Source organism: Stegostoma tigrinum, chromosome 26, assembly GCF_030684315.1.
Source record: "Stegostoma tigrinum isolate sSteTig4 chromosome 26, sSteTig4.hap1, whole genome shotgun sequence".
NCBI classification, from domain to species: domain Eukaryota; kingdom Metazoa; phylum Chordata; class Chondrichthyes; order Orectolobiformes; family Stegostomatidae; genus Stegostoma; species Stegostoma tigrinum.
In genome coordinates this window covers 51,179,091-51,203,576 of record NC_081379.1, presented here as the reverse complement: position 1 = coordinate 51,203,576, position 24,486 = coordinate 51,179,091, and the positions used below count along the sequence as shown (strand labels likewise).

Here is a 24,486-nt window from a genome sequence, read left to right as displayed (position 1 = left end):
CGGGGATGCAGTTCCAGAGCTTGACAGCTGAAGAGATGGCATCAATGATGAAGTATGAAGTGAAGAAAGTCAAAACAAAATCAAGGATAGAATTAAAGGAATGCTGTCAAGGAGTGTAGTGTTAGAGGTTGGGGCAACTTAATTAAGGGAAAAGAAATACGGAGCTTTATAAACAATGAAACAGCAGCAGGTCACAGCCAGAAGCAGGCAATGTTGGTGATGAAATATTTATGGGGTTTGTAAATTCAACTCAGGATCAAACAGGATGCCAAAGTTCTGAACAGCCTGGTTCAACCTCAGGGGTAGACACAGAAAAGGAGTTGGCAGCTGGGAGCATGGGTTGTGGCAAAGACCAAGAACAACTGCTCAAATCAATTTTAATGGGTAAAAGATTATATTCATCTACTGGATGTATATATTAATCTTGAAATTGATCATAAATTTGCATTTATTGACAGTCTGGTGCAGGATGCCAATCAAATCCAAGTTAAGATGGGGCCTGTTAGGGATAAAGCTAAGCAAAGCAAAGTTTAACGAGTGTTTTGCATCTATGCTTACTGAGGAAGAGAAAGCTGACGGAATATCAGTGGAGCAGAAGGAGATTATGATAGCATGCAAACAATAGGCAGAAGGCACTGGAAAGGCTGTCTGTGGACAAGGTCAGAAATCACACAACACCAAGTTATAGTCCAACAGGTTTATGTGAAAACAGCAGGCATGTTGCTGAGTCTGTACGGTGGTGTGGGAGATTTCAGAAAGGCTTTTCACAATCTCCCTGAGATAGAAGGCAGTTCCAGAGGATTGAAAATGGGATAAAAATGACAGCCTTAGTGAAGGCCAATCTGCTTATTATGGGTAGCGCCTGAGTTCCCAGGTTACAATGTTGGTGCAAGTGTTCCAGTCTGTCACAGGTGGTACTGTACATAAGGGTCCCGACGTTCCATTCCAGACGTCATCCTGAAGGTGTGGAAGATGCCTATGTAACAGTTCTTTTAACATAGGAAAACTGTTGTAGACCAGCTACCACCAACGTTTAACAGAAGGCCTTGGTCCAAGGCACTATTGTTTGGCCTCAAACTGCCTGGGGTGGAGTGCAGGCAAACAGTTTGGTGCTCGGCAGTGCCATCTGCTGAGGCATGCGAGGTCCGAGGTGAGGGGAGTGGGAGGAAGGGGAGAGGATGAGAAGGACAGCATGGTTGCCACCCATGTTTGTTATGGGCTAGTCACTGGGCTGGGGTTGGGTGGGAGGGGGGCAAGTGTTTATAAAAACATTAAGGTGGGCTGGGGGTTTAAAACAAAAAACAAAATCACTGAACTGGCAGGTGCATAGTTTATAAAATTGCTTTGCTGGCAGGGGTTTCTATTGTAAAAGCTGGCCTGGGAAGGGTGTTATAAAATTAGTGGAGGTTTACATAAACACTGGGCTGCGGGGTTAAATAAACAGTGTTCTGAGGGAGGAGTCCTCTGGGAATATACCTCCGGGGACCTCTCCACAATCGTCTGCCTCAATGCCCGGGGAATTCTTGGAGGCTGGAGCAATGGGAAAAGAAGCGCAACCATGGGGGCAAACGAGCAGCTCCATGCTCCCTCTCTTCCTCACTCAACCGACGCCTGGTCTTCAGAGAGGCAATTTTCAGTGACAGATTTTGCCAACAGTTACAGCACTCCTCCTCCAAGATTGCATACATTCAGAGACAACACAAGGGAGATACCGACATCACTGCCCTCAGTAAAACTCAGCAGGACAGCTTGGAGAGAAAAGGTACACCTTTTTCCTGAAAAGGTAAGGCCAAAGAACAACACTGCATCCATGGAGTCAGCTTCAAAATCAAAAACAAATTGGTGGACCAACTAAAAGAGACAAATACAAGAGAATGTGGCAGCACCCACACTCCAAACAATGCCACATCACTGACTACGTCATCGTCAGAGCAAGGGATGGGAAAAACATTAGAATCATCCATGCCATGACAAGAACCAACAACTTCTGTATAATCCATTGCCTGATCCAAGCCAGGATCAACATAAATATTAGCTCTGTTACTGCAATGCTGCAAAATATTTAAAGTTGCAGCACTCAAAGACCCAGAAAATATAGGAACATACAACCAGCTCCTCTCCAAAAACCTAGTAACACTTGGTGACACCAAGTTGCAGGATTCTTACAGCCTCAAAGCCACCATCATCAAAGCGTGCAAGATTTCCGTCCGTCACTTAAACAGGAAACACCAAGGCTGGCTTGATGAGAATGATCATGAGATCCAAGAACTACTAAGCCACAATTGCATGGTATTTCTGAGTGTAAAACAACAACCACACTCAGAAGGGAAAAGGCAGACCTACAGGTGACTTAAAGCCATGACATAAAGCACAGGTGGTGGGTGGAAAAAGCACTGGAGACCCAACAAATGGCCAAAAATAATGATGTGCATTGTGTCTTCTCCACTGTCAGGACAATTTATGGACCAAACATGCAAGGCCCCACCCCACTGCCTGCCAAGGATGGAATGATTATCAAAGGCAAGGAAGTCATCAAACAACATTGTGGGGAGCACTTCAGAGATTCCCTCACCTCCCTCTGTTGTCAATCTGAGCATCCTTGACAGCATCCCACAGCACAATGCACGCCACGAGCCCAGCAACACCCCAGACCCTGCACGAAGAGGAGAAGGCAGCTCAGGAACAACAAGGCTGCCGGAGCAGCCAGTAGCCCCACTGAGGCATTGAAGTGCAGAGGCACACAGCCCCTGCTGCAGCTAGATGCCCCTGTATGGCTTATTTGGAAGGAGGAAAGCATCCCAAGGGAACTCAGAGATGCCAAAGTTGTAAGCATTTTCAAAAAAGTTCTGACTGTGTCACATAGTGATATCTCCCTGCTGTCGACTGTTGGAAAACTCGTTGCCATGGTCCTTCTCAACCATCTCCTCCATGGTTGACGAATTCCTCTCAGAATCGCAGCATGGCCTCTAGCCGTGAAGGAGCACAACGGATATGATATTCACCATGCATCAGCTGTAGGAGAAATGCAGAGAAAATAGACAATGTACAAAGGGGTCAACTGGAAAGCATTCTGGAGAGTCCTTCTCCACTTTGGCTGCACCATACAGTTGTCACTAACCTTCACTTAGTGCACAAAAACATGTACACGTCGTGGTAGTGACAAATTGTTCCACCACCAACCCATTCCCCACTCAGACTGGTGTAGGGCAGCGTGGCAACGTCACTCCCACACTGTTCTTGATTTACGTGGCTGCAATGCTTCACCTCATTGCTGACAAGCTCCCTGCTGGAGTGGAGCTCTATTATTCAACCTCTGCTGCCTCCAAGACAATTCAAAGTCATACCAACCATTATGCAGATGATGCTTGCATATGTGCAAACTCAGGATGAACTTCAGATCATTGTCAGCACCTTTACTGAGGCACATGACAGCACAGGTCTCAACCTAAACATACACAAGATGAAGGTCCTCCATCTGGCCTGGTGTGGTGATGCGGGAAGAACCCCCAATCATCAAGGTCCATGCAGAGGCCTTAGAGAATATTGGCCATTTCCAATATCTCATGAGTATGCTGTTGACCGAAGCATATATCAGAGATGCAGCACCACCTCCAACGTGCTAGTGCAGCCTTCAACAACCTGAGGAAAAGGGTTTTTGAGGGCATCAGCTATGACACCGAGCTCATGGTATACTGAGCTGTAGTGGTTCCCACGCTCCTGTATGAAACACTGCCTGTCTACAGAAGACACCTCAAGCAGTGCCACCAATGCTATTTGTGCAAAATCCTGTAAATCTACTGAGAAGATAGACACACCAACACTAGCGTCCTCAACCAGGCCAACATCCCCAGCATCAAGGCACTGGCCATCCTTGATTGGTTGCAATGGACTGGACATGTTGCCCACATAACCGACATGGGACTCCTGAGCAGGAGCTCTACACCTAGCTCCAAAGCAGCAGGTGAACCCCAGGTGGACACAGAACGTGCTTCAAGGAGATCTTCAAGGTGTCACTGACACCTGGAATCACTGGCCCAAAGCCATCCAAAGCGGAGGGGGATCATCTGGGAAGACATCGTGCAGCTGGAGTGCACTGTTGGGGAAAAGTGGAAGCCAGAGGAAAACAGCATAAGGAGCGCACTGCCACATTAATGCTCCACCTACCCCCTCCCATGACCACCTTTTCCCCACGTGCAGCTGAGTCTGCGGAAGCCGCAAGCGACTGTCCAGCCAATTACTCTGAGAGTGGAAGTGGGTCATCCTCATCTGTGAGGGGCTGCCAGTGTTAATGAGTGGTGGATAAAGTTTTAGAAACAACTGAGTAAAACGTAACATACATTTGGAGGGGTTTGGGTTAGTGAAGGAGAACACAGGGATTTATAAAGGCAGAGGATGCTCTACAAATCCAGTTGAATTGTTTGCTGACGCAGCAGAGAAGATTGATGAAAGGAAAGCAAAGAATGCTATCTATTGATATTTTAAGGAATTCTTTGTCAATTACCAGAGAAATGTCTGATTAAGGGCTATGATGTTTAGGAGACTGGAGAAAATAGAGACTTGAAAATGCTGTAATGTGTTATCTAGAAATGTGGCTGCTATCTGGTTGAGAAAATTCAAGTCAGAGCTTGAGCGATATTGGAACTCAGAGAATCAGGTGAGTATGCTTTATGAGCTGTGTTCTCAACGAATGGCAGAGTATGTCAAAGTACACAGCTTATTGCCCTTTACATTCATTTGATAGCCATATCAGCAAGGCACATCCTGGTGATAGTTAACAATGAATGGCTGGCCACAGATCCCAGGTCAGATGGACAAAGGCACAAAAATCGATAAAAACAGGTTAAGTGAACGTGTAAAAATTTGGCAGGTGGACTACCATAAGACATAGGAGTGGAAGTAAGGCCATTCGGCCCATCAAGTCCATGCCACCATTTAAATCATGGCTGATGGACATTTCAACTCCACTTCCCTGCACTCTCCCAGTAGCCCTTGATTCCTTCTGAGATCAAGAATTTGTCGATCTCTGCCTTGAAGGCATCCAACGTCCCAGCCTCCACTGCACTCCGTGGCAATGAATTCCACAAGCCCACCACTCTCTGGCTGAAGAAATGTCATCTCATTTCAGTTTTAAATTTACCCCCTCTAATTTTAAGGCTGTGCTCACAGGTCCGAGTCTCCCCACCTAACGGAAACAACTTCCTTGCGTCCACTCCTTCTAGACCATACATTATCTTGTAAGTTTCTATTAGATCTCCCCTCAACCTTCTAAACTCTAATGAATACAATCCCAGGATCTTTAGCCGTTCATCATACGTTAAACCGAGCATTCCAGGGATCATCCGTGTGAATCTCCTCTGGACACGCTCCTGGGCTAGTATGTCCTTCCTGAGGTGTGGGGCCCAAAATTGGACACAGTATTCTAAATGGGGCCTAATAGAGCTTTATAAAGCCTCAGAAGCACATTGCTGCTTTTATATTCCAACCCTCTTGAAATAAACAAGAACATTACATTCTCTTTCTTAATTAGACTCTACCTGAAAGTTAACCTTTAGAGAATTCTGGACCAACACTCCCAGATCCCTTTGTACTTCTGATTTGTGAATTTTCTCACCGTTTAGAAAATAGGCCATGCTTGTATTCTTTTTTTCCAAAGTGCAAAACCTCACATTGAATGTCATCAACCATTTCCTGGACCACCCTCCTAAACTGTCTAAATTTTTCTGCAGCTTCCCCACCTCCTCAGTACTACCTGCCTGTCCACCTATCTTTGTATCATCGGCAAACTTCACCAGAATGCCCCCAGTTCCTTCATCTAGATCATTTAATATATAAGGTGAACAGCTGCAGCCCCAACACTGAACACTGCAGGACACCACTCGTCACCAGTTGCCATTCCGCAAAAGAGCCTTTTATCCCAAATCACTGCTTTCTGTCAGACAGCCAACCCTCAATCCAAGCCAGTAGCTCAGCTCGAACACCATGGGCCCTCACCTTGCTCAGCAGCCTCCCTTGAAATGGCCACCCAATGGACAGGGTTGTTAAGAAAGCATATGGTGTTTTGGCTTTCATTAACAGGGGGATTGAGTTTAAGAGTCGTGAGATCTTGTTGCAGCTCTATAAAACTTTGGTTAGACCGCACTTGGAAAACTGTGTCCAGTTCTGGTTGCCCTATTATACGAAAGATGTGGATGCTTTGGAGAGGGTTCAGAGGAGGTTTACCAGGATGCTGCCTGGACTGGAGGGGTTATCTCATGAAGAGAGGTTGACTGAGCTCGGACTCTTTTCATTGGAGAAACGGAGGAGGAGAGGGGACCTAATTGAGGTCAAGATAATGAGAGGCATAGATAGAGTTGATAGCCAGAAACTATTTCCCAGGGCAGAAAAGGCTAACACGAGGGGTCATAGTTTTAAGCTGGTTGGAGGAAAGAGAGAGGGGATGTCAGAGGCGGGTTCTTTACACAGAGAGTTGTGAGAGCATGGAATGCGTTACCAGCAGCAGTTGTGGAAGCAAGGTCATTGGGGACACTTAAGAGACTGCTGGACATGCTTATGGTCACAGAAATTTGAGGGTGCACACATGAGGATCAATGATCGGCACAACATCGTGGGCTGAAGGGCCTGTTCTGTGCTGTACTGTTCTATGTTCTATGTTCTATAAGAACTGGGAGCAGGAATAGCCGTCCGGCCCTTCGACCCTGCTCCGCCATTCAAGAAAAACATGGCTGATCTTTTTGTGGACTCAGATCCACTTACCTGCGCTCTCACTGTATCCCTTAATTCCTTTATTGTTCAAAAAAAAATCTACCTTAGCTTTAAAAACATTTACTGAAGTAGTGTCAACTACTTCACTGGGCAAGGAATTCCATAGATTAACAACCCTCTGGGTGAAGAAGTTCCTTCTCAATTCAGTCCTAAATCTGCTCCCTCTAATCTTGAGGCTATGCCCTCTTGTCCTGGCTTAATCTACCAATGGAAACATCCTCTCTACTTCTATATTATCTATTCCCTTCATAATTTTATGTGTTTCTATAAGAACTCCCCTCAATCTTCTGAATTCCAATGAATATAATCCCAAACTACTCAGCCTCTTCTTATAAGACAACCCCTCAACTCCAGAATCAACCTAGTGAACTTCCTCTGCACCCCCTCCAGTGCCAGTACATCCTTTCTCAAGTAAGGAGATCAAAACTGCACACAGCACTGCAGGTTTGGCCTCACCAGCACCTTGTACAGCTGCAACATAAAAAGCAGGGAGGTTAACTGCTTTAGCAATGCAGGCCAAAATTCCAGTTGCCTTCCTAATTACTTGTTGTACCTGCAGACCAACTTTCTGTGATTCATGCACAAGGACACCCAGGTCCCTCTGCATATCAGCATGCTGCAACTTTTTACCATTCACGTAATAATCCTTTTCACTATTACTCCTACCAAAATGTATGCCTTCACATTTATTTACATTGTATTTCAACTGCCAGACCTTTGCCCAAACAATGTATCCACGTTCCTCTGCAAAATTTCACAGTCCTCTGCACACTTTGCTGTGCCACTCACCTTAGTGTCATCTGCAAACTTTGACGCCCAACACGTCGCCCCAACTCCAAATCTTCTATATAAATTGTAAATAATTGCAGTCCCAACACCGATCCCTGAGGCACACCACTAGTCACTGATTGCCAGCTAGCACAGCACTCATTTACCCCCACTCTTTGCTTCCTGTTAGTCGACCAATCCTCTATCCATGCTAATACTTTACCCCTAACGCCATGCATCCTTATCTTATGCAGCAGCCTCTTGTGTGGCACCGTGTCGAAGGCCTTTTGGGAATCTAGATAGACCACATCCACTGAGTCCACATTGTCCACCTGGCTCATAATGGCTTCCATAGAATTCTAAAAGATTTGTCAAGCATGACCTGCCCTTCATGAACCCGTGCTGTGTTTGCCCAACAGGACAATTTCTATCAAGATGCCTCGCTATCTTTCTTGATAATAGACTCATGCATCTCCCCCACTACAAAGGTTAAGCTAACCAGTCTATAATTCCCCATCTTTTGTCTACCTCCTTTTTTAAACAGCGGCGTCCCATTTGCTGTTTTCCAATTTGCTGGGACTGCCCCAGAGTCCAGCGAATTTTGGAAAATTACTGCCAGTGAACCTGCTACTTCTCCCGCCATGTCTTTTAGTACCCTGGGATGCATTTCATCAGGGCCAGGAGACTTATCAATCCCTAGCTCCATTAGCTTGCCCAACACTATCTCTTCCGTAATAATGATTGTTTTGAGGCCCTCACCCACCTCTGTCTCTTTGTCAATTACTGGCATGTTATTAGTGTCCTCCACTGTAAAGACAGATACAAAATACCTGTTCAATGCCTCAGCCATTTCATCATATCCCATAACTCAATTCCCCTTCTCATCCTCTAAAGGGCCAACATTTACTTCAGCCATTCTTTTTCTTTTTATATATTTATTGAAACTTTTGCTATCTGTCTTTATATTCTGTGCTAGTTTTTTCTCATGTTCTATCTTACTTTTCTTTATAGCTCTTTTTGTGGCTTTCTGTTGACGTTGAAAGTTTTCCCAATCTTCTAGTTTCATGCTGTTTTTGGCCACTTTGTATGTCTTCTCTTTCAATTTGATAGCCTCCCTTATTTCCTTAGACACCCACGGCAGATCACCCCTTTTCTTTGAGTCCTTCCTTTTCACTGGAATATACTTTTGCTGAGCACTTTGAAAAATTGCTTTGAAAGTCCTCCACTGCTCATCAACTGTCCCACCATAAAATCTTTACTTCCAGTCTACTTTAGCCAAGTCCTCCGTCGTTTTATTGTAGTTCCCCCTTGTTCAAGCACAGGACTCTGGTATTGGATTTTATCTTCACACTCTCCATCTGTATTTTAAATTCAACCATACTGTGATCGCGCCTTCCAAGAGGATCCCTAACTATGATGTCATTAATTATTCCTGTCTCATTACACAGGGCCAGATCTAGGATAGCTTGTTCCCTCATCAGTGCCATTGCACACTGTCCAAGAAAACGATCATGGATACACTCAACGAACTCCTCCTCAAGACTAACCTGACCGAGCTGGTTCAACCAATCTACATGTAGATTAAAATCCCTCATGACAACTGCCATTCCATTTTTACAGGCATTAGTTATTTCTTTGTTTATTGCCCGTCCCAATGTGATGTTATTATTTGGTGGCCTACAGACTACGTCTATCAGTGGCATTTTCCTCTTAGAATTTCTAATTTCCACCCAAATGGATTCAACCTCATTCTCCATAGAACCTACATCATCTCTCAGCACCGCCCTGATGTCATCCTTGAATATCAGAGCTACTGCACCTCCCTTACCTTTCTGTCTATCCTCCTGAATAGTCTGGTACCCCTGGATATTTAACTCCCAGTCGTGACCATCCTGTAACCATGTTTCTGTAATGGCTACCAAATCATATTCATTCACGATGATTTGTGCCATTACCTCATCAACCCTGTTATGAAGGCTACGAGCATTCAGGTAAAGTGCCTTATGCTAGCTTTCTTACCTTCATGATTTCCAACATCTCCTGAGTTATCCCTCCTTTTTGCTTCACTCACAGTCTGCCTTGAACATAAACCCTCCTGCACACGTGCTAACCTGCTGCCTACATTTTATTTACCATCACACTCCCTGTTGTTTCCCCTTTCCCTTCCCCCCGACTCACTAGTTTAGAGTCCTGCTGACCACCCTATTTATCCTTTTCGCTAGAACACTGGTTCCAGATCGGTTCAGGTGGAGACCGCCCCAGCAGTACAGATCCCCCCGGTTCCAAAACTGATGCCAATGCCCCATGAAATGGAATCCCTCTTTCCCACACCAATCCCTTAGCCACTTGTTTACTTCCCACAGAATTTAAAGATGGAGGAAACATTAACATAAATTTAATTAATATATTTGAAAATGAATATTCCCAGGCCTGGGAGGAATGTATTCTTGATGTTAAACGGAGTAAGAAGAAAAGGATCAATTCTGATCATTATTTTCCAATTGTCTCTGACTACAGATATACCACCAGAAAACAGGAAGATTGTTAACTTCATTTAGAAAGGAAGAGAGAGATCAACAGAGGCAGGATCACAGGCAGTCAGTCTAATCTTAGTGTTGGAAAGAATACTGGAAAAAAACTGAGGGATGAAATAAATAGTCATTAAAATGAACCAAATTAATTGAATACAGCATAGATTAAGGGAACATCATGACTAACATGCTTGAATATATCAAGGTGATAATGAGGAGGATCCATGAGGGTGCATGGTTGAAATAATCTTCATGGCAAACAAATCACAAGAGTAAACGTCTATGAAATTCAAGGTAAGATGGCAATTGGTATCTAAACGCGGCTCAGAGGCAGGGAACACAAGGTTCAATGGGTGCCTGCAAGACCCAATGGGTCCCATCTGAAGACTCTCACCACCTCACCCATGCAACGTCTCACTCCACTTTGCAATACCTCTCTCCCACCCTAGAGTCTCCTGGTCTTGCTCCCTCCAGCCTTGCTCCCTGGTCCCAGCCTTCACAGCATCACTTCCATACCACCCCATGGCCTCAATCTACAAGCAGCCTTGGTACCCTTTCCCTAGATCAGCAGCAAGCAGGTGAGAAACACAGCTTGTGATTAGAGGAGCAGCTTCACAGACATTATGACAGTTCGACTTATCGGACAGACTTTTCTCCCGTTGGATATCCCATGACTAAATTTTCCTAGATATTTTTGTGGATTTAGGGATGAATTTGCCTACTATGCTTGAGCACTGGGAAGCAGCGATTGATACTTAGGAGGGGCATAGGATGGAAAAGTTGCAGGCTAGGACCCAGTTTAGGCCAATTGGGAAACATTGCTATCGCACTGGTTTATGATATCTCCATTATTCATCACATTCACAGAGGTTAAGAGAAACTAAAACCAAAGCTGGCACAATCCACAAAAGTCAGCAAATGGTTAATGCAGCACAGTCACATATGCTTAACATAGCATCTGGAGTCAAGCTTCACTCCAGTATATTCCAGCGAATCAATGTTATTACACCTGCTCATCCTTACCTTTTGTAGATGTAGCCCAAGGTGATGCTAACACCTAACACTATTAGAATTGTCATCATTCCAATCGCCAAAGCCTGACCTAGAGATAAAAGCAAAACAATGTTACATTGCAGAAAAGAGATGGAGAAGAACATGAGCATGATTCAAAGCCACTACAACTTTCAATCCTTACCAAACACAGTGACCTAATTCCAGATGTGTTTCCCTAGATTAGCATATTAGTGTTACTTATCCTAAAGGCTTTCCACCTGCAGGATACTGATTAAGGAGCAAGTGGCATCATAGTTTAATGTCACCATCATGTTGCCCTTTTATTTAACTGCTGGCTTCTCTTCGGCTGAAAGAAACCAGAGATTAAATATAGGCTGTTTGTCATAGAGATCTATAGCACAGAACAAGGCCCCATGGCCCATCATATCCTGTCAAAACCAAGCACCAAATTATTCTAAAATAACAAGCTGTAGAGCTGGATGAACACAGCAGGCCAAGCAGCATCAGAGGAGCAGGAAAGCTGACATTTCGGGTCTGGACGCTTCTTCAGAAATGGGGGAGGGGAAGGGGGTTCTGAAATAAGTAGAGAGAGGGGGAAGCGGATGGAAGATGGATAAAGGAGCAGATAGTTAGAGAGGAGACGGACAGGTCAAGGAGGCGGGGATGCAGCCAGTAAATGTGAGTGTAGGTGGGGAGATAGGGCGGTCAGTCCAGGGAAGACGGACAGATCAAGGAGACAGGGATGAAGCTGATAAGTAGGAGGTGAGGGTGGGGGTTGAGGTGGAAGGAGTGGATAGGTGGGGGAGGAGGACAGACAGGTTAGGGAGGTGGGGACAAGCTGGGCTGGTTCTGGGATGCAGTCGGGTTCGGGGAGATTTTGAACCTTGCAAGTCCACATTGCAGCCCAATGGGCTGCAGGGTTCCCAAGCAAAATGAGGTGCTGTTCCTGCAACCTTTGGTGGCATCATTGTGGCACTGGAGGCGGCCCAGGATGGACATGTCGTCAAAGGAGTGGGAGGGGGAGTTGAAGTGGTTCATGACTGGGAGGTGCAGTCGTTTGTCACGAACCGAGCGTAAAGTGTTCCACAAAGTGGTCCCCAAGCCTCTGCTTGGTTTCCCCGATGTAGAGGGGGCCACATCGGGAATAGTGGTTACAGTATACCACATTAGCAGATGTGCAGGCGAACATCCGTTTCATGCGGGAGGTTTTCTTGGGGCCTGCGATGGGGATGAGGTGTAGCACTTCCTGCAGTTGCAGAGAAAAGTGCCGGGCGTGATGGGGCTGGTGGGCAGTGTAGAGTGGACGAGGGAGTCATGGAGAGAGTGGTCCCTCCGGAAGGCAGATAAGGGTGGGGAGGGAAAGTCTACCTCACCCCTCTCGCTCTCTCTATTTATTTCAGAATTCCCTTCCCCTGCCCCATTTCTGAAGCGTCCAGACCCGAAACATCAGCTTTCCTGCTCCTCTGATGCTGCTTGGTCTGCTGTGTTCATCCAGCCCTCCACCTTGTTATCTCAGATTCTCCAGCACCTGCAGTTCCTACTATCACCAAATTATTCTAAATCCATTTTTGAGCACTTGGCCCATAGCCTTGTATACCTTGCAAGTGCATGTCTAAATACTATTAAATATTATTAGCATCTCTGCCTTGCAGACAGTATGTTCCAGATTCCTACCATCCACAGGGTGGAAAAGCTTTGTTTTCATAAATCCTCTAAACCTTCTGCCTCTTACCTTAAATCTGTGCCCTCTGGTCACTGATCCCTCCAAAGGGAAAAATTTCTTCCTATCTACTTCTTCTATGCCCCTCATAATTTTATACATGTCAATCATGTTCCCTGTGCTCCAAGAAAAACAATCCCAGTCTGTTCAATTTCTTTTCAGAAGTGAAACAGTGGCTCAGCGGTCATCACTGTTGCCTCACAACGCCAGCGGTGTGGGTTCGATTTCACCGCCGAGTTACTGCCTGTGTAGGGCTTGCACATTCTCTGCATATCTGCCTTGGTTTCCCCCGGGTGCTCTGGTTTCCTCCCATAGTCCAAAGACGTGCAGGCTAGGTGGATTGGCCATGCTAAATTGCCCATAGCGTTCAGAGATGCATAGGTTAGGTGGGTTATAAGGGTAGGGGTCTGGGTGGGATGATCTGAGGGTCGGTGTGGACTTGTTGGGCAGAATGGCCTATTTCCACACTGTAGGGATTCTACGAAACTCTCCAGCGCAGGCAACATGCTGGAAAATCTCTGCATCTTCTCCAGTTCAATGACATCCCTCATCTATTGTGGATTCCAGAACTGCACACAATACTGTCTCTGTAGCCGAACTAATGTTTAGTACAGTTCCAGCATCACCCCTTTGCTGTTAAACTCTATCCCTCGATTAATAAAGTTTACAAACGGATAAAGCTTCAAGTGAAACATACAGATAAACACCACAAATTGATCAATAAAGGAACCAACATTACAGTAACGAAGCAGGTTGGAGAAGATGAAAATAGATAAGAGGAGGAACTAGAATGACTGGCAGTAATTAGAACGGATAAGCTCCTGAGCCAAAACGGGATTAAATTTGGTTGCTCCGGTTAGATTTTGCAGAGTCTGTGGTCTCAGTTTTCTAATCCTTATTTAGGACTGCAAGACTAAAGGACTGCAGATTTGCAAATGTTACACGTGTTCAAAAACAAATGGAAAAAGCATCAATTTGACAAGTGCAGCCCTATCAGTTTTAAATCAATAATTGTGGAGCTTTCTGAACCTATAATCTGAGAGAAAACAGCCGCTTAACCAATTATGGACTATGAAAAGAACCTGCAAGAATTCAACAGCAAATTATGTTTGACTAACCTAAGTTTCTGATGACATAACAGAATGGGCAATGCTATGTACAGAGAAGAAATCTGATAAAGTAGCACACAACTAGGCTCGAAACCCACAAAATAAAAGGGACTGCAGGAGCACTTGTGCAGTTTCCAGTGTCCCTGCCTCTGATCCAGGAGTACCAGGTTCAGCCCACCTGCTCCAGTGGTTTGATAATAAAATCACTTGATAGTTGAGCATAAAATATCCATACAATAGGAAGAGGTCTTGTAGCATACCAGTAGTGTTCCTACATCTGAGCTAGGAGTTCTGGGTTTAAGTCCCGAGATGGGTCATTTTGAGGTTTGTCTAACTTCAATGCCAGAAGTATCAGAAATAAAAATCAGAAATATCAGATGAGCTTAGAGCATGGGTTGGAAACATGATGCTGTGGCCATTACAGAAACTTGGGTAACTTGGTACAGGAATGGTTGTTGGAAGTTCTGGGATTTAGATGCTTTAAATAAATAAGGAGTGTGGAAAAAAAGGCAGGAGAGTGGCATGGCTAGTCAGGGCTAGTATGGCAGCTACTGAAAGGCAGTTCAAGGATGATATGTCTACAGAGTCAGTTTGTGTTCAGATCCAGAACAAGAAAGGAGCAGTCACTTTGTTGGGTTTTTTTTTGCAGACCCCCAATAGTTGCAGAGAAGTAGAGGAGTGGATTGGAAGGCAGGTACTAGAAAGGTGCAGAAGTCACAGGGTTGTAGTCATGGATGACTTCAACTTTCCAAATATTGATTGGAAACATTTTGGTTGTAACAGTTTAGATGGAGCGGATTTTGTCCAGTGCGTTCAGGAAGAATTCCTGGCACAGTACGTAGATAGACCAACACAAGGAGAGGCCACTTTGGATTTGGTGCTTGGCAGTGAACCAAGTCAAGTGTGAGACCTATTGGGAGGACAGCATTTTGGCGGTAGTGATCATAACTGTTATTTTTACAATAGTCATGGAAAAGGATAGGTACATACAGCAGGGTAAGGTTTATAACTGGGGAAAGGGTAATTACAATTCTGTTAGGCAAGAACTGGGTAACATAAATTGGGAACAGATGCTGTCAGGGAAGAGCACTATTGAAATGTGGAGATTGTTTAAGGAATGCATACTGCATGTGCTTGATATGTTTGTCTCGAGCAGGCAGGGAAGATGCGGTTGAGTGAGGGAGCCTTGGTTCTCAAGAGAGGTTGAGTGACTGGTTAAGAGGAAGAAGGGTTAGATTAGATTAGATTACCCACAGTGTGGAAACAGGCCCTTCAGCCCAACAAGTCCACACCGCCCCTTGAAGAATCCCACCCAGACCCATCCCCCTATAACCCACACATCCCTGAACACTACAGCCTGCAATTCTTGGGACTGTGGGAGGAATCCGGAGCACCCGGTTGAAACCCACGCAGACACAGGGAGAATGTGTAAACTCCGCACAGACAGTCACCCGAGGCTGGAATCGAACCCGGGTCCCTGGCGCTGTGAGGCTGCAGTGCTAACTACTGAGCCACCGTGCCGCCCTGATGCTTATGTAAGGCTTAGGAAATCAGCAATGGAAAAGGCTCTACAGGGATACAAGTTATCCAGGAAGGAGCTGAAGAAAAGGGCTTAGGAGAGCTATACGGGGGTGGGTATAAGGGATGAACGGTCCAGGCCCAAAACGTCAGCTTTTGTGCTCCTGAAATGCTGCTTGGCCTGCTGTGTTCATCCAGTGTCACACTTTGTTATCTATGAGAAAACGTTGGCAGATAGAATCAAGGAAAACTCCAAGGCTTTTTACACATATGTGCAGAACAAGAGAATGCCCAGAGAAAGGGTAGGGCTGATCAAGGATTGTAAAGGGAATTTGTGCACAGAGCCTTAAGAGATAGGAGAGTCCTTAATGAATACTTTACGTCGGTATTCACAAATGAGAGAGACCTAGTTGTAGAGGAGGCAGTGTGAAACCAGCTGATAGGCTAGAGTTGGTCGATGTTAGCAAAAAAGATGTGCTAGGAATTTTGAAGAAATTGAAGGTAGATAGGTCCCCCGGGCCTGAATGGGATTTATCCAATTATTTTAATGGGAAGCGAGGGAAGAGATCGTAGGGCCTTTGGCGATGATCTTTTCGTCCTCACTGTCCACGGGTATGGTGCTGGAAGATTGGAGAAAGGCAAACGTAATTTCCCTCGTTCAAAAAAGGGAATAGGGATAACCCTGGAAAATACAGGCCAATCAGTCTTACGTCAGTGGTGGGCAAATTATTGGAAAGGGCTGGGAGAGATAGGATTTATCATCACTTGGATAGGCACAGTTTGATTCGTGATCGTCAGCATGGATTTGTGAGGGGTCAATCATGCCTCACAAACCTTACTGAATTCTTTGAAGAGGTGACCAAACATGTAGATGTGGTATACATGGATTTAAGTAAGGCGTTTGATAAGGTTCCCCATGGCAGGCTCATGCAGAAGGTAAGGAGGCATGGGATATGGGGAAATGTGGCAGATTGGATTCAGAATTGCCTGACCCTTAGAAGACAAAGGGTGGTAGTGGATTGAAAATATTCAACAAGGTGCTCAGTTATGAGTGGTGTACCACAAGGATCTGTCCTTCTATTTGTGATTTTTGTAAATGATTTGGATGAAGGAGTGGAAGGGCGGATTAGTAAGTTCGCGGACAATACAAAGGTGGATCGCATTGTGGATAGTGCGGAGAGCTGTTCTAGGTTACAAAGGATCATTGATAGGATGCAGAGCTGGGCCGAGACGTGACAGATGGAGTTCAACCCTGAAAAGTGTGAGGTGATTCATTTTGGAAGGACAAACTTGAAAGCAGAATACAGGGTTAACGGAAAGATTCTTGGCAGTGTGGAGGAGCAGAGGGATCTTGGAGTTCATGTTTACAGCTCCCTGAAAGCTGCCACCCAGGTGGATAGAGTTCTTAAGAAGGTATATGATGCATTAGCTTTCATTAATAGAGGGATTGAATTCAAGAGCCGTGAAGTTATGCTCCAGCTGGTTAGGCCACATCTGGAGTATTGTGTCCAGTTCTGGTTGCCTCATTACAGGAAAGATGTGGAGGCGTTGGAAAAGGTGCAGAGGAGATTTACCAGGATGTTGCCCGGAACGGAGGGAAGGTCTTACGAGGAGAGGTTGAGGGGGCTACGGCTTTTCTCTTTCAAACGACGAAGGATGACTTGATAGAGGTGTACAAGATGATCAGAGGTACAGACAGAGTAGGCAGCCAGAGATTTTTTCCTCGAGTGGAGGTAGCCATTACAAGGGGACATAGTTTTAAAGTGAGTGGAGGTAGATACAGGGGAGACATCAGAGCTAGGTTCTTTCCTCAGAGTGTGGTCGGGGCGTGGAATGCATTGCCGGAGAGAGTAGTGGAGTTGGCCTCATGAGAGGCATTTAAATGGCTATTAGATCTGCATATGAATGATAATATAATGTATGGGTGGAGGTTAGATAGACCTTAGGATTAGGGCAAAATTTCAGCACAACACCGTGGGCTGAATGGCCTATACTGTTCTATGGTCTATGTTCGAGAACATCTCAGAGTAGATGGATTAGAGACAGTTAAAAAGGGGCTGAGGGTTGTGAACTTTCTTCACCTTCTGAAGAATCAAATGCCCCTCAACATCCCTTTAATCTTTCTGCCAGCTATAGTTCAACTCTGTGCTATAATTTACTGACATCTAATAGGGAAATAGGGTCCTTCTTATCCACTCAATCAAGGCCCCTCAGGATCCTATCTATCTTAATTCAATCTCCTCTGACTGCTCCTGTCGAAAGGAAACCTATTTAAAAGCAGATTTAAAAACTTCTCAGAATTAAAACTCGCCCTTTCTGTTGCGTTTTTCTTGCAATGCAATGACCAGCACTGTGCACAGCACAATACTACAGTCTTGAGTGGTTTATTCAGTTCCAGCATAATCTTGGACTGTTACCACATTCTCTGCCTCGCACAATAAAGCAAAAGTAGCTCCTGTGTCTTATCATCTGTCTAGGGCTATTTGGTTCCCTCCAAGTTTTTCAATATTCTCTCTCATACTTTCATATTTGCTTTGTCCTCCTCAAATTCCATACTTCACTTCTCAGCATGATATTTCACTTGTTATTTTTCTGCAGAATTAGAATTTATCAGTATCCTGAACAGGTATAAACCTCCATTAAACATAAAATAACACACAAGGGATGCAATAATATCCTGGATACCACAGTCACCATAATTCCTGAAGATCATAGGGCTGCTCTCTCATTTGAGAGAAAGAGAGAGAGAGAGAGAGAGAGAGAGAGAGAGAGAGCGCGCGCAAGAGAGAGAGAGCGCGCGCAAGAGAGAGACAGCGTGAGCGAGAGAGAGCGCGAGAGAGATGGTGTTTTAACCTGAGGGTCACCATGCGTCAAGCGAGGTCCAGAAAGGGAGGGCTGCATAGTGATCTCAGCCAGTACTGGCATTTAACTCATGCTTTTGGTGTCACTTTGCCTTGCAAGCCAGCAATCCAGTCAACTGAGCTAACCAACCGTACCATTTTTAAATTGGTACAAGACATCTGGCATAAGTTAACATCATTTTTTTCCCCCAAAATGACAAACATTTCAATACACAGAAACCTGAACACCTTCCACAGACTAGAAGAAGTCACAGCTAATGTGCTTGTCATCAATGAACATTTTCACCATGCAGTTACTACTTTCTTTTAAACTACATCTGCGATTTTAATTTCCAACTATTTCACTGGCCTCTTCTTTTAAAAGCCTAGCACTAAATCCAATAGGACACTATTATCCAACCATTAACTTGCAGTTGCAACAACTAATTCAGTACTACTTCTCTGGTAATTCTAACTTCCTTGAATTCCTCCCACACTTTCAATTCCTGATCTAGAGCTATTTCTGGAATGCTACTTACGTCCTCTTAGTGAAGACCAACACAAAATATTTGCACTGAAGACTTGTATTCCAGCACCTAGCCAAGCTTTTCCAGAACAATTTCAACACTGGCATCTACTTGACGATGTGAAAAGTTGCCCAGATATGCCCTGTACTCTGTGCCTTTAACATGGTGGGATGAAGGGCCTGTTTTTATACTGTATGTCTATGAATCAATGAACAGAAGAAATTCAAACCAGCTAAATTATCTTCCCGTCAGTCTGCTTTCAGCTTCAATGACTTTACAGACTGACAGCAGTCTGACACCATGCACGATGTTTTCTGATGTTGCATCCAAATGCCACGCAGATTGCTCCCCAACGCTGTATTGCATCACCTATAAATTTCCCTGATCAGAGTTCAGAAATTATACCCAAAACTCCAAGATCCTTCTTCTCTTTAGCAGTCTGCCTCACAGGTGGTCTAATCCCGATGACTGATTGCTTCACATTATGGCTGCTCTTGGAGGAGACTGATATATCTTCAGCATTAATCTGACCAGCACTTGATCCAACATTCACCGTTTCCGCCTCCACTGTTGTGGCATTAAGATCTCCATGCAGAGAAGTATCTAACGAATAAAAACAGAGAAAACCAAATCATCAAGCAACAGGAGCAAAGTATAATTTATACAATGGGAAAACATTATAAACTTACAAATATCAACACCACACATGGGGAAAATTACCATGAAAGGACTGCTAAGTAGAATCCATTAATGCCTCCACTTGTTATGGGCCTGCTAATTTAATCTGGAGTACTGCGCCACTGTGGCTAGTAGTCATGTTTAGGATTATCGGATTAGTATTGTACAAGCTCTTTTTCCCCCAACGGTATGGTCAAGTGAAGGTCATTAAATAGAAACTAGGATGAGAATTAGGTAGCTCAGTAGTTTGCACTGCTGGGGACTGGGATTAAATTCCATCCTCAGGCAACTGTCTGTGTGGAGTTTGCACATTCTCGCCATGTCTGCGTGGGTTTCCTCCGGGTGCTCCAGTTTTCTCCCATAGTCCACAGATATGCAGATTACGTGGACTGGCCATGCTAAATTGCCCGCAGTGTCCAGGGATGTGCTGTCTAAGTGGGTTAGACATGGGAAATGCAGGGATACAGCAGCGGGGTGGGTCTTGGTGGGATGCACGTTGGAGGGTCAGGTGGATGCAGTGGGCCAAACGGCCTCTTTCCACAGTGTAGGGATTATATGATTCTCTCTATAATGAAAATGTGGAACTAGAAGGACCTCAGGCCTGTTCCACCATTCAATTCAATCATAATTCACAGCTCTATCCATCCATTTAGTTCCACAGCCCTCATGCCCTCGCCTAACATCATAACTTTTAAGTGAAACCATTTAAGTGGATCACAGACTCATATAGAAATCAATGTTAGAACTGGAGTTAGGTTTATTTAGGTACTACTTGTTCATACATATAGTACACTATACATCCAGAAAAAAAACTTGCAAAATCACTAAATATAAAAGAAATGTACAGGTAGGTACTTGGGGACATTCCTCAGCAGAAAACAGCTTTAAAGCATTAAACTGAAATGCTGTACTTTCCGAAAGCTAATGGTCATTAATAAAAGAACCTATATTATAGAATATATTGAAAATATTGAGGAACTAGAATATAAAGGTAATTACAATGCACATTCTCTAATCTAATGGTTCAGAGATGTTGTTGCATATCTCTGGATCAGGTGGGACTTGAACTGGGACACTTAGCCCAGAGCTAAGGGCAGACCACTGTGCCAAAACTGAGAGGATATTTTAATTAACAATTCTCCATCTAGTGGCAGAGGTTGGTCACAGCAGGCAGCATTACCTGCAGCAACCAATTTCTAGGTAGACCCCAGGGCTCCATTACAAGTCCAGAACGAAAAACGATGACAGGAGTGAGCACCAGAGACTTTAAGGGTAGGAACAGAGGGAGTGGGAGCCCAAGGGATGGGGGCAGGGAGGCAGACAGCAGTAGCAAGGGAATTTAAAAACAGAGATTGGGTGACAGACACATGGGGCAGAGGCCTTAACAAGGAGGCAGGCTACAGAACAAAAGTCTGTCGCAAACAATGTTAAACTGAAGCTCTCACATTAACTGGGAATATTGTCACTATTTTACTAAGAACATTAAAGAGAAAAAAATTAACTGAATCAATATTAAATGGTGATTTACTGTCTGTCTTTACCATGGAAGGTGATGACAATAGAAAAAACTTGAAATACTGAGTGCACTAAAGATAAAGAAGTAGCATTAGAAAGGATAACTAAATTTAAAGTTTAAGTTACCAACTGCCAGTGGAATGCATCCTTGGATACAACAGAAGGTAGAGATACAAATTATAGATGTACTGGCCATTACCTTCCAATCTATCGCAAAAATGTGTACAGATAAATCAACCAACAATAGGCATTGCCCCGTAAATGCTGAACAGTGATTGGAGAGACAGGAAGTGTGTTGTTTGCTGCAAAAGTCACATTCTCTGGCCGGCTCTTGTAATGACAATACTTACATGGCTGGTCCAGTTCAGTTTCTAGTCAAGATTAACCCTCAACATTCAATCTCTCTGAAAACACCTCTAACAACCATGGCTCACAGGGCATGAGGTATGACAGGCTAAAAGCTGACAGAAGATCTAAGTTTTTCCATTTATATTTTATCTGTTGGCATTATGTTCCTACTAGTATTAAATTAGTATTAGTTTTTTTTGCCCTTTGAATCTTCTCTTTTTCAATTATGCAATTTACATATTGTACTAAGGAAACAGACACTAAAGGTATTAAACGTTTCCTTGATGATTCCCCATAATGTGTTTTTACTGCCTCCTCTTTCAAGAGACCAAATTTACAATGATCACTTTTCTCATAATCCATTTTTATAACCATGGCAACCTTACGCTCATGAGGTTGTTGACTTGCTTGCCAAGTTGACTTGTTTTCGTTCAACCATTTCATCACCATACTAAGTAACATCATCTGAGAGGCCTCCGATGAGGCAATGTTGTTCTACTCCACTTGGAATTTATACTGTCCGGTCTGTTATAGTGAGGACTGTCATTTCTAGTTTTGATCTGTATGAATTTGCATATAGGGTCCAATTCTTTTTGTTTGTTGACTACATTATAGGTGGAGAACCATGCATCTACGAATTTCTGTGCGTGTCTATGGGCTTCTTCCATGCTTGGGCTATAATGGTGATGTTGTCCCAGTTAAATTGATGTCCTTCATCGTCTGAGGGTACTGATATTAGGGAAAGTTTGTCATGTCATTTTGCTGCCAGCTGATGTTTGCGTATTCTAATGGCTAGTTTCCTTCCTGTCAGTCCAATGTAATATTTGTGGCAGTCATTGCACAGTATTTTGTAAACTACGCTGGTTCTGCATGTTGTGGAAATGGGGTCTTTAATCCTCATGAGTGTTTGTCATTGAGTAGCTGTGGGCTCATGGGCTACCATGATTTCTAGTGGTCATGGGAGTGCCGTCGTCAGTTCTGACATGTTCTTGATGTAGGGTAGTGTGGCCAGTGTGTTAGGGTGTACTGTGTCCTCTTGGTGTTGTCTATTTAGTAGGCACCTGCAGATGAAGTTGCAGGGATATGTGTCCATAGTGAAGATTTTGTATCTTACTCTTTCCTGTGTAGTTCTAGTGTGTTGCAGCGAGTGATGGCCCATTTAAATAGTGTCCGAATACAGCTTTGTTTGTGGATGCTGGGGTGGTTGCTTTCCACACTGACCAAATGCTCAACTTCTACAACAACCAGCCCAACATATCCCCACAACTTCATCAGCAGGCGCCTACTAAATAGGCAACAGCACAGGAGGACACAGTACACCCTGGCACGCTGGCCACACTGCCCTACATCAAAAAACATATCAGCACCGATGTTACACTCCGACAACCTTTAGGAATCATTTATTCATTATCAGGATGAGGGCATCACTGGCCAGGCAGCATTTATTGCATATCCTTAATTGCCCAGAGTGCAGTTCAGAGTCAACGATTTTGCTGTGTGTCTGGAGCCACATGTAGGCCAGACCAGGTAAGGATGGCAGTTTCCTTCCCTAAAGGGCGCCAGTGAACGAGTTGGGTTTTTCCAACAATCTACAATGGATTCATGGTCATCATTAGACTCTTGGTTCCAGATACTTGTTGAATTCAAATTCCACCATGTGCCATTGCGGGATTTGAACCCAGGTCCCCAGAACATTATCTGGGTCTCCGGATTAACAGGCCAGTGATAATACCACTAGACCATCACTGCGCACTCAACCCCTCCGACGTTAAGGAGTGGCATGGTACCACACAAGCCCACAGCCACGCTACGACAAACACTTTCAAGGATTAAAGACCACATTACCACAACATACAGAAGTAATGCGGTTTATAAAATACCATGCAACAATTGCCACAAACATTACATTGGACAGACAGGAGGGAAGATGAAGTTTTCAGGTTGAGCGAGAGAGAGAGAGAGCACCAGGATGCTGCCGGGAAGGTACGTTTTCCCACTTTAAAAAGCTTACCTCGAGCGGGAGCAGCCTTCATTTATTTAGGCAGCAGCTGAACCAGAGACACGACACATGTGGTGTCTCCCACCCACCCTCCTCCTCTAACCAAAAAAAAAGGACTTAGTGGTGTGTAAATAAGGTAAGACTTTTTCTGTTTCATTTTGTTTAATCGTGTGATTGGTAAAAACATTTTTCATTGCTTTTTCATTTATCTAAGCTCAGCTTAAGAGTAAAAATGGCAGGAGATCTCAGACCCGTGCTACGCTCCTCTTGCTCAATGTGGGAGCTCAGGGACACGGCTGATGTCCCTGACTCCTTCACATGCAGGAAGTGTGTCCAGCTGCAGGTCTTGGTAGACCGCATGATGGCTCTGGAACTGCGGATGGACTCACTTTGGAACATCCACTATGCTGAGGGGGGTCGTGGATAGCACGTTTGGCGAATTGGTCACACTGCAGATTAGGATAGCTGAGGAGGAAAGGGAATGGGTGACTAAAAGGCAGAGAAAGAGCAGGAAGGCAGTGGAGGTGTCCTCTGCGGTCATCTCCCTCCAAAACAGGTGTACCATTTTGGATACTGTTGGGGGAGATGGCTCACCAGGGGAAGGCAGCAGTATAATAAAATGTGAGGCTGGATGAACACAGCAGGCCAAGCAGGCAGCAGTAGCCAGGTTCATGGCACCGTGGCTGGCTCTGCTGTACAGATGGGTGGGAAAAAGAGTGGAAGGGCTATAGTCATTGGGGATTCAATTGTAAGGGGAGTAGATAGGCAGTTCAGTGGTCAAAAACGAGACTCCCGAATGGTATGTTGCCTCCAAGGTGCACGGGTCAGGGATGTCTCCGATCGGCTGCAGAACATTCTGAAGGGGGAGGGCGAACAGCCAGTTGTCGTGGTGCATATGGGCACCAATGATATAGGCACCAACGGTATAGGGAGAAAACTGGATGAGGTCCTACAAGGAGAATTTAGGGAGTTAGGAGCCAAGTTAGAAAGGATAGTAATTTCAGGATTGCTACCAGTGCCATGTGCCAGTCAGAGCAGAAATGAAAGAATAGCCAGGATTAATGCGTGGCTTGAGAGATGGTGCAGGAGGGAGGGGTTCAGATTTTTGGGACATCGGAACCGGTTCTGGGGAAGGTGGGACTATTACAAATTGGACG

At 44.6% G+C, this 24,486-nt stretch overlaps 1 protein-coding gene across 1 annotated transcript in view; it reads right to left on the bottom strand.

Annotated features, from left to right (window-relative positions):
- Window positions 1–24,486, bottom strand: part of pik3ip1 (phosphoinositide-3-kinase interacting protein 1) — a 48,612-nt gene that overhangs the window by 896 nt on the left and 23,230 nt on the right. The window contains exons 4-5 of the mRNA XM_048556249.1: window positions 19,195–19,392; window positions 11,085–11,163 (exon numbers count right to left, since the gene is read on the bottom strand). Of these exons, the coding sequence (XP_048412206.1) occupies window positions 11,085–11,163; window positions 19,195–19,392 (277 nt within the window). The remainder of the gene's footprint in view (window positions 1–11,084; window positions 11,164–19,194; window positions 19,393–24,486) is intronic.